The sequence below is a fragment of the Suncus etruscus genome, chromosome 11 (assembly GCF_024139225.1).
Source record: "Suncus etruscus isolate mSunEtr1 chromosome 11, mSunEtr1.pri.cur, whole genome shotgun sequence".
NCBI lineage: Eukaryota > Metazoa > Chordata > Mammalia > Eulipotyphla > Soricidae > Suncus > Suncus etruscus.
The window spans coordinates 77,509,175-77,525,372 of NC_064858.1; the positions used below are offsets into that span (position 1 = coordinate 77,509,175).

The window sequence follows — 16,198 nt, forward strand, 5'->3', positions numbered from 1 at the left end:
CAGAGGAAGAGCCTTGCTCAGAGGCCAAGAGGCAAGTGAGAGCCCAAGCAGAGAGAAGAGGATTAAGGGCCTGGGGGAGGGAAGCAGGGATGCAGGTAGGCATGAAGGACCCAGGCCCACCCGCTGAATAGGGTCCAGGACAAGGGCATGCAGAGGTCAGCAGCATAGGGAGAGTGGGCCCATAGTGATGAAGAAGTGACTCTGGCCCAAGGAGGCCAGATGAATGGCTAAAGTGACGTTAGTCCCAGCCTATGATTCTGTAGCCAGGCCAGAGGCTGCTCTGGGCAGACACCAGCTCAGCAGGGAGCCTCAAGCTTTACATTAGTGACAGTTCCCAAGTGTGCTGTCCCGGGTGTCCTCCCACCCTCTATGGCTGGTTCAGTGCTTCATTGATGTTGAACTGGCCCAACCCCTGGGCAGAAACTATTTGCTTGTCTGGCTGGATGGGTTGGCATTGTGGCAAGAAGGTCTCGAAAGGAGCCTATTTCCACTACTGGGTAGGAAAAGTGCAGCTTCCAAGGGACTGGTCCTCTACCTCCTTCCTCCCCAGTAAGAAGGGTCAATTCCACCCTCTGCCTGAGATTTAGTCTTTCCTGCCAGCCCTGGGTGACTGCAGCAGCTTACAATTCCTGGGCTAAATGCGAAGCCTGCTGGCTGGACGGTGATCTGTGGGGGAGTGTCCACTGGCTTGGGGGTGGGGGCAGTCGTGGTGGCAGCGGTGGGCTGTGGCAGAATGGCAGGAGTGGTCTGCAGCAGCGGCTGGGTCTGGAACAGCGTCTGGGGCTGGGCCGCTGGCCGGGGCTGGGCGGGCGAGGAAGCCTGCAGCGTCGGGGCAGCTGGCCCAGGGGCTGGGAGAGCGGCGTTCAGCACAGCAGCTGCTACGGAGCAAGGCAGAGACAGGGGTGCTCAAAGGCCAAGCCGCAGCCCGAGAGGCTCCAATCCCAAGGGATGTGGCAGGAGAATGAGGGGGAGCCGGGGCAGGGGCAGGCATCTGTGATTCCCTCCATCCATTCTCGAAGGCACACGGCACCATCTCTCATCCCCCCCTCCCTTGGGCCTGGAGATGAGGTTCAACACCAGGACGTCGAATCTTCTTGCAGTCCTTCTCAGAAGGCTGGTCAGGGGCTGGATTCTGGCGTGAGGGGTGAGGGGGAGTCTCAGGTAGTCCAGAAGTCACAGAGGCCTGTGGGGCCAGCAGGGGGGGTCAATGGCCTAGAGTCCCGAAGTGATGTAGCGGCTCTGTGGCTGAATACTGGGGACCCTGGATCCTGACTCCAGAAGCGGGGCCGCTGGTTCTGAGTTCAATATGGCCAGCCCACGTGCAGGGATGGTGGTGATGGGTAGTGGGGGGCCTGGTGCAGTCCTGGGGAGAGCTGCTGTTACCTTGGAGACCGGCTAATGGTGGCTTGAAAATTCCCCCCGGGGGAGAAGCAGCGGTCAGTCCTGGGAGGGCAGCCACGGTTGCTGTAGGAATTGTCCACACGGCCAGCCCCTGCTGACCAGCCACTTGACCTGCAATACTGATGGGGATAAGAAGAGGTTGAGTAACTGCCCCTGCTGGAACCATAACTCCTGTCAGAACTGTTGCTAAGTTTTCCTGAGTCAAGACCTGCAAAAGCAAACAAGATTTCAAAAAGAAAAAAAAATAAAAGATCAACATTGACAAACACTGGGTCTCACTGACCCAGTTGAGCATAAACAAAGCATTCTGAGGGCCACAAATGGGGAAAGGTGGCTGAAGAGTGGGGAGAGATAAACCCTAGGTACAGTACCCAAATCTGAGGTGGGGTGGGAGCAGGGCAGCTGGCCTGACTACCCTGCCCAGAGGAGCAGCCCAGTGAGGGAGCAAGACCCAGCCCTGCACACCTGCCCCAAGAGAATGCCTGGGCCTCAGTCACCACAGGCTGCTGACACACAGAAGCAAGGACGTGTGGTAGTAAATGAAGATGGGGCGGCAAACCAAGTGGTCAAATGCACAGAGGCATCTAGGAAACTCTGAGGAGGAAATATTTGAGTGAAGCTCCAGAGCACCATGGGCCCTGAAGGTCACAGGGACTTGTCACTGCCCAGGGCTGTTCCCTTAGGGCTCTAAGGAGGCTGAGCAGCTAGAAATGCTGGAGGGAAGTGAAAGCAGATAAGGGAAACACTCATTTTGCCTTGAATAAACAGAAATGCAGGTAACTCAGGAGGTCACAGAAGTCTCTAGAACCTTCCTGTGGATCTCATCAGTGCAGGTCTGATCTGGGTCAGGGCTGAGGGCAGGGCTGCCTTGTTTGAGATTCCCTCGCTCTAATTAAAGCCCCTTCCCTTCCTGCCTCTGAAGCAACCAAATCCCATGGACAATCTACTTCAGTGATCCCACACCTGGCTTAAGCCCTTTGCCTTTAACCCAGCTCCCCTGGGTAGCCCTTACCTGGGGGGCAGCTTGCACAGCCAGTGGCGTCATAGTCTGAGATACTTGAGGCTGGCTTGGGGCTTGGCTGAAGGTGGCGATGGTGGGAGCAGGGCCTGGAAGGATTCCCGGGAGTGACTTCACTTCATGTGATATGGAGAAAAAGAGGACATGGAGTAAACCCAGTGAGAGTGAAGAGGCCACCAGAGTAGAAAGGCTTGCTTTACCCACCCTCGGCCTTAGGCCCACACCATGTTTTTCTGCATAACCACTCCTAGGCCCTTCCTGAATGGATGCTACTGCAGTGAGATGAGGTGATTGCAGAGCCCTGAGCCAGATCAGGAGAGTGGACCTCCCCTCTCCCCACATCCCACATGCAGGTGAAGGAGACATAGATCTAAACAAAACTGGGTGTCTGTCTTCTTCATCTTCTTTTTTTGTTTTTTGGGGGCCCCAGCTGGCAGTGCTTGGGGCTGACTTGTGGCTCTGTACTCAGGGATCATTCCTAGTGGACTCAGGGGACCAAATGTGGTGCTGGGGATGGAACTAGGGGCAGTTGCAGGTAAGGCAGAGCCCTCCTCACCCTGTACAGCCACCCTGATCCCAGAGCATCAGCTAGTTGGTGCTAGAGGACACTAACCTATCTTTTGAGCAGAGTGACCCAAAAGGTCAGGTGTTAGGGACAAAAGGGCTAAAACAAATGAAAATAGTTTGCCTTGGCCTATCCAGAAATTGGGTTGTTGTTACTCTTTCTTCAGGCTAGTTTCTTGGTGCAAGGGTGCAGGCCTGGGGAAGGTAAAAGGGTTTTTATAGTAGAAAGTCCCAGAAGTGACAGGTCTTGAAAACATGTTCTTACCAATTCAGCATATCAGGTCAGGCTGCTTTTTTGTTTGTTTTTGTTTGGGGCTCACACCTGGTGGTACTCAGGGGCTATGCCTGATTCTGTGCTTGAGGTTTGCTTCTGGAGGTATATGTGATGCCAGGAATCAGACCTGGTTCTCTCCCATTCAAAGCATAAGCTTAACCTGTTTTTCTCTGCAAAGTTTCTCATATTGGAAGTTTTTTTTTTTTTTTTTTTGGTTTTTGGGCCACACCCTGTGACACTCAGGGGTTACTCCTGGCTATGCACTCAGAAGTTGCTCCTGGCTTCTTGGGGGACCATATGGGATGCCGGGGGATCGAACTGCGGTCCGTCCTAGGCTAGCGCAGGCAAGGCAGGCACCTTACCTCCAGCGCCACCGCCCGGCCCCCATATTGGAAGTTTTGAAGGGAACAAACTTCTTAAGGAACTTCCTGGCAGCCAGTAATTTTTGCCCGGGATAGCTTCCTCTTTCTATTTAGTTCTTTAAGACCCTTACCAGGAAATTTCTTCAAAGCCACACAATCAAGAGATCAATCGCCATTTTGGGGGACACAGGAATAAAGTTTGGGGACACAGTAATGCTTGGGGTTTACTCCCAGCGCTGTTCTAGAGTCATTCCTGGCAGTGTTGAGGAGACCATGTGGTCCCAAGCACCAAATCCAGGCCATATACATATATATGTACACTCAGCTCTCAATCTGTGTGTACCTCAGGATAGTTACTATTTTATATGTAGTGAGATAATAATAGGAGTACTGGCAGAAGGTCAGTAGACCAGATTACTGACTTCTTAATATTGTCTGGCATCAACTTTCAGTCTGTTTTCTAGATCAGGAATGGTTCCTGCATGCAAGGAATATATTCTGGCCCATCGATCCATCTCCCCAGACTCTGTGCAGGCTTTAAATCTTGAAAAAGCACCATCCCAACTCAGGACTGTATTGTCCACAATAGGGAAGAACAAAAATCAGATTGTTTAAAGGAACTAAAGAGACAGGCAAACAGCAATAAAAGCCTCATAAAATACTAAAGGAAAAGGAAATGGCAGCTTTATCTCTACTGTTGGGGGAAAATACATTTCTAAATTCTAAAAAGAAAGCAGGCCAGATAAATGGACAACCTTTTAAGATTTTTCTCTTGGGAAAAATGCAATGGAATTTTAAAGGAAAGAGATAAATGGAAATGTGATAAACAAGAATGATAAAACTTTTATATTTAGGACCAGAAAGATAGTATAGTAGGTAGATCCCTTACCTTGTGTGCAGTCAACCCAGGCTCAATCACCCCTGGCCAAGAGTGATTCTTGAGCACCGAGTCTGAGCACTACCAGGTATGGCCCCAAAACAAAATAAAACAAGACAAAAAATAAAAAACAAGAACTTTGCCATCTAAAAATTTTTATATCTTATTTTATTATGACATATTAGATAAATATTAGAATATGTGTATATATGCATATATAGTGGTGCTCAGTGGTTACTCTGACTCTGTGCTCAGGAGTATAATATTAGGATACTTATTATATATAACAGGATATATATGGGGCCTAAAAGTATATAATACATATTAAGGACTTTGGTGGTAGGGATAAAAAGATAACTCAAGGGCCCGGAGAGATAGCACAGCGGTGCTTGCCTTGCAAGCAGCCGATCCAGAACCTAAGGTGGTTGGTTCGAATCCCGGTGTCCCATATGGTCCCCCGTGCCTGCCAGGAGCTATTTCTTTTTTTTTTTTTTTTTTTTTTTTTTGGTTTTTGGGCCACACCCGGTAACGCTCAGGGGTTACTCCTGGCTATGCGCTCAGAAGTCGCTCCTGACTTGGGGGACCATATGGGACGCCGGGGGATCGAACCGCGGTCCGTCTCCTAGGCTAGCGCAGGTAAGGCAGGCACCTTACCTCCAGCGCCACCGCCCGGCCCCAGCCAGGAGCTATTTCTGAGCAGACAGCCAGGAGTAACCCCTGAGCACCGCGGGTGTGGCCCAAAAACCAAAAAAAAAAAAAAAAAAGATAACTCAAAAGGCTCAGGACATGCTTTGCATGTGAAGAAATTTGGTTTGTTGTTGTTGTTTTGTTTTTGTTTGTTTGTTTGTTTGTTTGGTTTTTGGGCCACACCCAGTGGTGCTCAGGGTTACTCCTGGCTGTCTGCTCAGAAATAGCTCCTGGCAGGCACGGGGGACCATATGGGACACCGGGATTCGAACCAACCACCTTTGGTCCTGGATCGGCTGCTTGCAAGGCAAACGCTGCTGTGCTATCTCTCCGGGCCCTGTTTTGTTTTTTGGGTTACAACCGGCAGCACTCAGTGGTTACCCCTGGCTCTATGCTCAGAAATTGCTCCTGGCAGGCTCAGGGGACCATATGGGATGCCGGAATTCGAACCACCGTCCTTCTGTATGCAAGGCAAACGCCTTACCTTCATGCTATCTCTCCAGCCCCAAGAAATTTGGCTTTAATCCTCAGTACCACATGATCCTCTGAGCAAAACCAAAGGTGAGGAAAGATTTAACCCAATTTATAGAACTAACATCAATCTACCTGTTTCTTTATACTGCAACACAGTTTAGGCTTTGTCAATAGATTTAAGATTTAAGAAGATTTTGTCAATAGATTTAAGAAGCATATGGTGCATTACAACCAACTATTTATACTCTTATTGACAGCAACTCTATATATTTTTCCATGAGGTAGTTTCTTTCTATGTAAATAACTAATTTCTCTTCCAAAAAAATTGAAGTGGACTAAATCTCAAAGAAAAGTGAAAAAAGTTAAGACTGATACAAAGATATTCAAAACAGCACTGTTTTTACAACAATGAAAACTCAGACAACAGTTGACAACAGTCCAAACCAGAATCAGATGTGTAAATCTACTACAAAAAATAAGCATATGGGTGCTGGAGAAATAGCATGGAGGTAAGGCATTTGCCTAGCATGCAGAAGGTCAGTAATTCGAATCCTGGCATCCCACATGCTCCCCCCAGCCTGCCAGGAGTGATTTCTGAGCGTAGAGTCAGGAGTAACCCCTGAGCGCTGCCAGGTGTGACCCAAAAAGAAAAAGAAAAGAAAAGAAAAGAAAAATGGGCATATGAAAAACCATAATAGGACCTCAGGTGTAACTCAGTGGTAGAGCATGTACTCAGTATATATTCCATCTCTAGCTCTCCAATCTCCACTCCTGATCCCAAAAGGAAAAAAAAGAAACACCAAAATGATGACAAGTGTCATTCTTCATATGGCCACAACTATAGAAGCATGTGAAAAACATTAGATAGGTAAAGTACTTGTCTTACATGCAGCCACCTTGGTTTTGATCCCTGGTACCATATATGGACTGATCCCTGAGCACAAAGCCAGAAGTAGGCCTTGAGCATCCGGTGGACCTATTAAAAAAATAAGACTAGAGAGTAAATTTTTTGTAATTCTTTATTTTTATTTGGTGTTTGGGCCACATCCTGTGATGCTAGGGGCTACTCCAGGTTCTGTGCTCAGGGGTTCATGTTATGCAGGGAATTGAACCTGGGGCTCCTACATGAAAAGCTTTCACTCTTACCTGTTGATCCATCTTCCCATTCTGGACAGTCACTGGGTTTTGCTTTTTGTTTTGTTTTGTTTTGTTTTCAGGATAGTATTAGAGTGAGACAAATCACTAATTTTTTTCTCAATGATGAAAAAGTTACCAATTAGTTTTGTTTGAAGAAGAAATACTTATTATCCGTACCAAGAAAAGGGTCCATCAAGGCCACAATTGAAGCCTACAGCTTCAACAGAGGTACTGTTAAACCAACTATCTTACTGCTTGATGATCACTTAAAATTACTTTACTCAGAAAACTCCCATGAAAGACTTAAGTACACAAGCATGGAGGAGATAATCACTAAGATCTCACACTGGTGTGTCAACCCTGAGAGAAGGGTTCGACAAGGAGCAAAGTTAAGGCACTAGAAGAAGTAAGAAATGGAAGAATAGAAGATTATTTAAAAAAGTGAAAGGGGGGGCCGGAGAGATAGCATGGAGGTAAGGCGTTTGCCTTTCATGCAGGAGGTCATCGGTTCAAATCCCAGCGCCCCATATGGTCCCCTGTGCCTGCCAGGAGCAATTTCTGAGCATGGAGCCAGGAAAAACCCCTGAGCACTGCCGGGTGTGACCCAAAAAAAAAAAAAAAAAAAGTGAAAAGGGAACCTGTGGGCACTGTGGTGTTTCTGTTTTTGTTGGTATGGTGGTGGTGACGGCAGTGTAGTGCTCAAGGGTTACTCTGGCTCTGTGTTCAGGAATTACTCCTGGTGGTATTCAGGGGACCATTTGTGGTGGTAGGGAATCAAACCCAGGTTGGTCAGCCATATGCAAGGCAAACAACTTACCCACTTGTATTCTATCTCTAGTCAGGGATGGAATCCAACTTCTAACATATTACAGGCATGTTGGAAGACCCTGATTCAATTCTCAGCACCACAGTGCTGAGTACTGTGGGAGTAACCCTTGAGCAAAAACTTGATTTAATACTCTAACACTGCCAGGTCTGGCACCCCAAACAAACAAATTCAGAAGCCCAGTTTTATGCAAAAAATTAAGAGCTAAAGACATTAGCCACTGAGATCAGAGCTGATCCTAAGAGCTAACAAGGTATAGATTGTGACAAGTAAACCCTGAAGTTTGAGACCTCCCAGGGCACCCAAGAAGACAATCAGGTGGAGCAGTGCCAGGTGGCCTCATACCAGTTGCCTCTGTGGAGGAGTCTGGGTTGTCAGGCACAGCATCACCAGCAGTTTCCCCAGCTCCAGAGGGGCACCCACTCTGAGAGCCAGGGGCCACAGCACCCTCCAGACCTCGGCTCTCCTCATCAGTAGGCATCTGTGCATCCACACCAACTTCCAGCACTCGGATGGTCTCATGGCCTGACATGACGATGACCTGTATGAAGCACAGGGACATGTTACAGGCAAAGTCAGTGGCACCCCTGGCCTGAGGTCTGAAGTGGGTGGGGGCACTTGGTGAAGTAGACCTCACCTTGGATTGTACCTGCTCCTGAGAACTCTAGGGTAGTGCAACCCCATTCCCACCCCCTTGGGTGGGAGAGGAGGAAACAGCCATCCTGAAAGAGCAGGGGCCTAATGTCAGCAGGAAAGAGAACTCCAGGGTCAAACCACCAGAAGACATTTCTTTCTCCTTCCTCTATTTCAGGGTGGGCTCACATTGGGTTGGCTGCTAGGATCTTGGAATATTGTTAAGTCACCCAGTGGTCATAGCTTGAGCAGAGCCATGAAGCAAACCTTTCTTTGCTTCCCTTGAACCTGTGGGATTTTTTGTTTTTGTTTTTGGGTCACACCCCGTGGCACTCAGGGGTTAGTCCTGGCTCTGTGCTCAGAAATCTCTCCTGGAAGGTACGGGGGACCATATGGGATGCCAGGATTCGAAACAATGTTGGTCCTGGATCAGCCACTTGCAAGGCAAATGCCCTCCCACTGTGCTATCTCCCCGGCCTGGGAGTGTTTCCTTAAAGTTCCAGGTGAAAAATGCAGTTTTCTTTTTTTTTTTTTTTTGTTTTTTTTTTTGTTTTTGTTTTTGTTTTTTTTTTGGGGTTTTTTTTTTTTGGGGGTTTTTGGGTCACACCCGGCAGTGCTCAGGGGTTACTCCTGGCTGTCTGCTCAGAAATAGCTCCTGGCAGGCACAGGGGACCATATGGGACACCGGGATTCGAACCAACCACCTTTGGTCCTGGATCGGCTGCTTGCAAGGCAAATGCCGCTGTACTATCTCTCCGGGCCCAAAAAATGCAGTTTTCTAAATACACTTTAATAAGAAAGTGCAAGTCACTTTTTAGCTCATGATTTTTTAAAAGCACTTTAAAAAGAAATGCACTTTTTAAAACTATGCTTTAAAAAGTGCAAATCACAGGGCAGAACCATGGCACAAGCGGTAGGGTGTTTGCTTTGTATGTGCTAACCTAGTGATGAACCTTGGTTCGATCTCCTGGCATCCCATATGGTCCCCCAAGCCAGGAGTGATTTCTGAGTGCATAGCCAGGAATAATCCCTGAGTGACACTGGTTGTGGCCTAAAAAGCCAAAAAAAAAAGTGCAAATCACTGTTTTAAGTTAATTTTTTGTTTGTTTGTTTTGATGCCTGAGCAGTGCTCAGGATTACTCTTGGTTCTGAGCTCAGAGATCACTCCTGACAGGCTTGGGGGATCATATGGGATGCCAGGGACTGAACTCAGGTCCTTCCTGGGTGAGCCATATGCAAACCCCTACTGCTGTGCTATTGCTCTGGCCCAAGTTAATAATTTCTTTTCCCTCTCTCTTTCTCTCTGCAGCGGTAGAAAAGAAACCCAGGATGCAAGATAAATGCCCTACTGCTTAATTAGATCCCCAGGCCTTCATGATTTCTTCCTTCATTCCTTCAACTCTGGTAAAGATCCTGACATCTCGCAGGGCAGATCCCTAAAACAAGCCAGAAACCTGAAGTCTTATCCCTGCCCAGACCACCAACCTCAGTTCTGTTCCTCCTGTGCAAAAGGCTCCTACTCAAGCCATCCAAGAGTCAGGGACTTGCAAAGCTCTGTCTCGGGCCTCCCTGCATTGAGCCTGGATTGAAGTCACTCGATAGCACAGTCCTTAAATCTAAAACCTGAATCCAGCTAGTGAATGGGCCAGAAGTGCCACTATGACCAGCAGAAAGGAAGGAAATATTATAAAGATCCCAAAGCAGACCCCTTTCTGACTCAAACTTGACTTGTGAGGGACTGCTACTCAAACTCCATTTTAAGACATGCTCATCTTTATTCTCTCTTTAAAAACGCATGAAAATTAGAAAAAGTTAGAGACAGAGAGACAGAATAGCAGGCATGGCACTTTCTTCACTTGGTGCAATCCCTGGCACTCCATATGGCCTTCCGTGCCTGCCAGGGGTAAACCCTATGCCCAAAGCCCTAAGCATAGATAGTATTGGCCCCAAAACAAAAACCAAAAAGTTAAAAAAAAAGTCTAAATCTTTTCCTATGAAAGTTCATACATATTTGTAGGGCTTTTTATTTTATGTTTCTTCTTTATGGGAGGTATAGGGTCATACCTGTTGATGATCGGTGGTTTGGGTCACTCCTGGCTCTATGCTTAGTGATCATTCCTGGCACTACTCAGGGATTATAGTGCTGAGGATAAACCTGGGTTGGCTGAGTGTAAGGCAAGCTCCTTACCTACTGTAAACACCTTACCAATTGGCCAGGCATATTTGTAGATTTTAATTTTATTGAGGGGGCTGGGGGTTGGGGCAACACCTGACAGTGCTGGAGTACTACTACCATTGTAGTGCTCAGTGGTCACTCTTGGAGGTGCTGAGGGGCCATGCTGGGATAAGGTTGGAAACTATGCAGACTATGTACTCCTTTCCCTTTCAACTATATTCCTGGCCATAATTTCACTTTCTTTAAAAATATTACTTTCTTTTGGTTTGGGGCCATACTCAGCAGTGCTTAGAGGTTATGACTATGAAGTTCTGGGTCCATATCTGACTGTCTTGCTTACAAAGCATGTGTTCAGTCCTTTGAGAATTTCCCTAGCACCTACTTTCATTTTAAGTCATAACATAAGTACTCAAATCTTAGCCCTTATAGTTCTACCTTAGCTGTGGGCTGGAGCTCTAGTACTACAGGTAAAACCCTGCCTCTTCCTGCCCCAGAAGTACCTGCTCATTGACAGTGAGAGATGACTCTGGCCCAGCTCCAGGATCCATGTTCACTGGTCAGAGTGGATGGTTGACAGCCCACACCTAGCACATCCTGTGGGGGTGAGATAGGGAGGGAAAAGCAAAGATTGATGTGATGCAGTAAGCAATTTTCTTGTCATTTAAAAAAGCCAAGTGTATACTAGTAGGAAGAGAAAGCAATTCTCAGAATTTACCTGCAGGAAAACTTACACTTCAGAGGAAAGAGATAACTGTACACTACCCTGGCAGCATTCAGGGGTTACTACTGGCTCTACGCTCATATATCACTTCTGGCAGGCTCAGGGGACCATATGGGATGCCAGGATTTGAACCACCGTCCTGTCCTTCTGAAAGGCAAATGCCTTACCTCCATGCTATCTCTCCGGTCCCTATCCCTAAAAGTTCTAAGTCCAGTGCGAGAGAGCAGATATTGCAAAAACTTAGGTGACTCTCCACCATGAGAGATCTCTGAGCACAGAATAAAGAGGAGTAAATCCTAGAGCACAGAGCCTGGAACCTTGACGAAAGACAGATGAGTCCTCAGAAAAGAAACCAAGGTGACTTTTATCTAGACATTCAACCCTTTAACACAGATAAGGAATATTTTGGTTTCTCTAGGGATGATCTGAGATTTCCTGCAAGAGGTGATAAAGCAGGTACTGATTAAATTGAAATGGTAATCTCAAATTTTAAAGTGCATACTAATCTCTTGGAGCTCTAATTAAAGCGGTTCCTCTGGAGCCAAATATCCCAGAGTCAGATTCCAGATGTGGGCCGACAGATTCTGCTCTTTGATGGTAGTGGCTCAAGGTACGCTGTGCTTGAGAACTGGAACCAGGGCAGCATCCCAGATGATAGAGCAGGCTGCCATCTGCAGTGATGAGTAGGAGAAGCCCCTGGGAGAACAGGTTGTCTGGCTGGAGTCACAAACCACAGAGTCATAAGTAGAGGTAATAAAGAGAGCAAGTAGGTTTTTTTTTTTCCTATAGAAAGTAAGGTAATTGTCACTTGCACACTTGAGTTTTATGAAACTTGAGTTTCATGTTTTCATGAAACTTATGAAACTTGATTTTCAAGTTTTATGAAGCTTGAGTTTTATGAAATTCTGATTCGTGTCTTATTTCTGCCAGCTGAGAGCTGCAAGCATCATGGTCAACTGCAGCAGATGAGGAAGCTAAACTCTACATTTAACAAACTTTTACATTTTCTTTGTGTGGAGAAAATACCAAATAGTGGAAGCCCAGCAATTCTTGGCCACTGAGCCATTAGTTCAATGCAGGGCCTGAGAATGTGATGCCGCTTGGGTCCTATAGTGCCAGGGATACCTGGGCCACCCAATTGGAGTTGATGGTATCCAGGACTACAACCAGCAGTACTATGGCCTTTAGGTTGCACCTGTCAACACATTGGAGACCACAGGTGCCAGAATTGAATATAGATATGGTTATTCTGGCAGTGTTGGGAACCATGTAGTGCCAGACTCAATCCCAGGTTGGGCTCATGACAAGCATGACCCTACCCACTGTACTATTTCCCAGCCCCAGATGCTTAATTCTTATTTTTCTCTATTATCTTTGGTAATGACATGATTCAAGACTTTATTATTGTATTTGTGGGACTTGGGGCCACACACAGTTTTATGCTTAGTGGTTCCACCCACTAAGGACCTTCACTGGTTTGAGGATCATGCAGTTCTGGGAAATAGTATTCAGCTTCTCATGTACAAGGTAAATATTCTACCTAATCCCACCCTAAGATACATAACATTTAATTTTTATTGTTTTTGGTCACATTTATCTGTGCTCGGATATCACTCTTGGCAGGTTTGGGGAAATATATGGGGTGCCTGGAATTAAACCTGGGTCAGCCTTCTGCTAACAGGCACACTCTCTGCTGTGCTATCTCTCTGGCCCTGATATTTAATATTTTAAAGGGAAGACTTGATTTGTCAGTGATTAGAAAAAGGAATCCTGATGAACATCAGTTTAGGGGAATAAATGAGGTATTTATCACCCTAGAGATCTGCCTATAGCTCAACCTGAGATACATACCATTTCCACTCTGAAGAAACCCATGCTCTTTGTTGAACAGAGAACATCTCTCTCTATCTCTTTCTCTCTTTTTCTCTTATTTCTCTAATTAAAACTATTTATAGGCTGGAGAGAATATAGTGGGTAGGCATTTGTCTTGCACACAGCCAGACTGGGTTTGGTCCCCTGCACCCTATATGTTTCCCTGGGCACAGCCAAGAGTGATTCCTGAGTGTAGAGGCAGGAATAAACTCTGAACACCACCAAGAGTGCTTCTCCCAAAAACCTATTTGAGAGATCAGAACAATAGTACAATAGGTAGGGTGCTTACCTTGAACATGGCCAGTTTAGGTTTGATCCCCAGCATTACATATGGTCCTGAGCACACCAGGAATAATCCCTGAGTTGAGTTAGGATCACTGAGCATCAATGGGTATGGCCCCGAAACAACAAAAAACTGTTTTATTTCACTATTTGCCTTCTAAAATTGTTTTGTGAGGGGAGGCAATAACCTAGAATCCCTGTGCTTATGTTAGGACTGACTTCTTTTCCTGCAAAGACCAATTCCTTGCTCCAGCACTGCACAGAACAAGAGGAGCAACCTTGTTGGGCTGATTGGATGATGTGGCAAAGCTGCATAAGTGCTCATAGAGCTTTTACTAGCTTTTTACCAACCCAGGTACTAGCCAGGGTGGCTAGGGTAGGTGGAGTAGAAAATGGAAGCACTTTTCTCTCGAAGCTATTTTCCCTCTTCACCCAAGTCACCTGCAATACTTTGGAGTCAGCATAATTCTAAGAGTCTACTGGGGAACCCACCTCTTTTGGTGAGGGGCTCTTCACCACAGTGAAGGCACATAACTAGCTTTGGGGCAATGTTTTATACAGTCTGTTCAGTGTCAGCTGTCAGCTGCATCCCAAGGGAAGATGCATTTGTTTCTCTACTTTTTGACTTGTTACATCTTGATATTGCCACACCTCTCTGCTCTGGCAGTGCAACTTTTCTCTTCTAGTGTACTGAGTGTATTCCACCTTGAGGATCTCCTACATCCTAACTTGGGGTGTATAACTTTTCTACTGCATAGAGTGCTCTTTTCTCTCTGTGTCATTGTCCTCTGTCTCTATCTCTCTCTTTCTCTCCCTCCCTTGGAGAACATCATATTCTCCTTAGAATGATTATCATCTCTCAATAAAATTATTTTACTTGTTAAAAAAAAAGAAAAGAAAAGAGGGTAGAGTGATAATACAGCAGATAGACTCTTGCCTTGCACATAGCTGACCTGGATTAAATCCTTGGTATCCTATACAATCCCCCGAGTCCCTTCAGGACTGATCTTTGATCATAGAGCCAGTAGAAAGACTTGAGTGTTACTGGTGTAGTCCAAAATATGACAAAAAATAAAATATAATAATGGTCAGTCTTGGGCCAGAGAGATAGTTCAACAAGTTGAGCCCATGCTTTGTGCGTTAGAGCCCTGGATTTGATTCCAGGTACCATAGGGTATTCCAAGTATTTCCAAGAGTACCTCCAAACACTGAGCTTGAAGTAGCCTCTCAGCGGAAGGAAGGAAGGAAGGAAGGAAGGAAGGAAGGAAGGAAGGAAGGAAGGAAGGAAGGAAGGAAGGAAGGAAGTAAGGAAGGAAGGAAGGAAGGAAGGAAGGAAGGAAGGAAGGAAGGAAGGAAGGAAGGAAGACGCAAGAAAAAGAAAGAAAGAAAGAAAAAGAAAGAAAGAAAGAAAGAAAGAAAGAAAAAGAAAAGAAAGAAGAAAGAAAGAAAGAAAGAAAGAAAGAAAGAAAGAAAGAAAGAAAGAAAGAAAGAAAGAAAGAAAGAAAGAAAGAAAGAAAGAAAGAAAGAAAGAAAGAAAGAAAGAAAGAAAGAAAGAAAGAAAGAAAGAAAGAAAGAAAGAAAGAAAGAAAACCAACTGGATATTTAACCATAAACTGGTCAAAATATACCTATCTTCCAAATTTATGACCATTCACTTGTGTCCTATTTTCATCCAGATGGCTAGCAAGTGATTTATTATTTCCATGGTAAGAGTATACCATATTTAAAAAATCCACTGTTCAGCTAATGAATATTTGGATTTTTTTGTTTGTTTTTTGTTTTTTGTTTTTGGGTCACACCCGGAGGTGCTCAGGGGTTACTCCTGGCTGTCTGCTCAGAAATAGCTCCTGGCAGGCACGGGGGACCATGTGGGACACCGGGATTCAAACCAACCACCTTTGGTCCTGGATCAGCTGCTTGCAAGGCAAAAGCCTCTGTGCTATCTCTCCGGGCCCATTTGGATTTTTTTTTTTACCTTTATGTTGTTTTGTTTTTGGGAGCCACACCTACCAGTGCAACAGGGGACCAAATGTAATACGAGTGACAGACGTTGTGTCAAGTTGCAATGCAACTTGATTGCAAGGCAAGGGCCTTAACTCAGTACTATTTCCTCTACCACATGGTTTCTTTTTTCTTGTTTTTGTTTGTTTGTTTGTTTGTTTGTTTTGTTTTCGGTTTTTTGGGCCACATCCGTTTGATGCTCAGGGGTTACTCCTGGCTAAGCCCTCAGAAATTGCCCCTGGCTTGGGGGGACCATATGGGACTCCGGAGGGGACGGTCGCGATCTTTCCTTGGCTAGCGCTTACAAGGCAGACACTTTACCTCTAGCGCCACCTCACCGGCCCCTTTTCTTGTTTTTAATAGGAAAAATGATACAGGCAGGACTAAGGGCTTGACGTTAGGGTCCCAAACTGATGGGGGTCACCAGGGTTGATGGCATTTGGGGAGGGCCCTATTTTATCAGGATTAGATAAATTAGGGCCTTGCATATGCCAGGCATGGGCTTTATCACTTGAGCTTTCTCACTGACCCTGTGTACACATTTTCATTTGAATCCCTCCTTCCAGTTCTTTGGGACGTCTTGGGATGGGATTGCTGAATCATACCTGGAGTTTATATATATATACCTGGAGTTTTAAGGTCTTGTCCCTTGGTGGAATGTTCCCTTGGCAGAACGTCCTTGTGAGTCCTACGTCATAAAGTTGCTTCCTGATCTTTGTTCCCCTCATTACGAAGTAGGATGAAGAGAGGGGCAAGTACAAGTAGTTTTAGACACCTAATGACTGGATGAAAGTAAGCATTTCTTCCTTTTGTCTGGAACACTCAGAGGTACAAGAGAGACAGAGGAATTCCCTGAAAGAACTGGTGGTCCTCTTCCCATATCATCTCATACC

General features: G+C 46.0%; 2 protein-coding genes across 2 annotated transcripts in view; one reads left to right on the top strand and one right to left on the bottom strand.

Annotated features, from left to right (window-relative positions):
* Positions 1 to 16,198, top strand: part of SLC4A8 (solute carrier family 4 member 8) — an 829,308-nt gene that overhangs the window by 437,544 nt on the left and 375,566 nt on the right. The window lies entirely within an intron of this gene.
* The window catches only part of POU6F1 (POU class 6 homeobox 1), a 34,814-nt gene that overhangs the window by 8,175 nt on the left and 10,441 nt on the right, over positions 1 to 16,198 (bottom strand). The window contains exons 2-6 of the mRNA XM_049783650.1: positions 10,930 to 11,023; positions 7,966 to 8,161; positions 2,414 to 2,535; positions 1,384 to 1,609; positions 625 to 878 (exon numbers count right to left, since the gene is read on the bottom strand). Coding sequence (XP_049639607.1) covers positions 625 to 878; positions 1,384 to 1,609; positions 2,414 to 2,535; positions 7,966 to 8,161; positions 10,930 to 10,977 — 846 coding nt within the window. The 5' untranslated portion in view covers positions 10,978 to 11,023. The remainder of the gene's footprint in view (positions 1 to 624; positions 879 to 1,383; positions 1,610 to 2,413; positions 2,536 to 7,965; positions 8,162 to 10,929; positions 11,024 to 16,198) is intronic.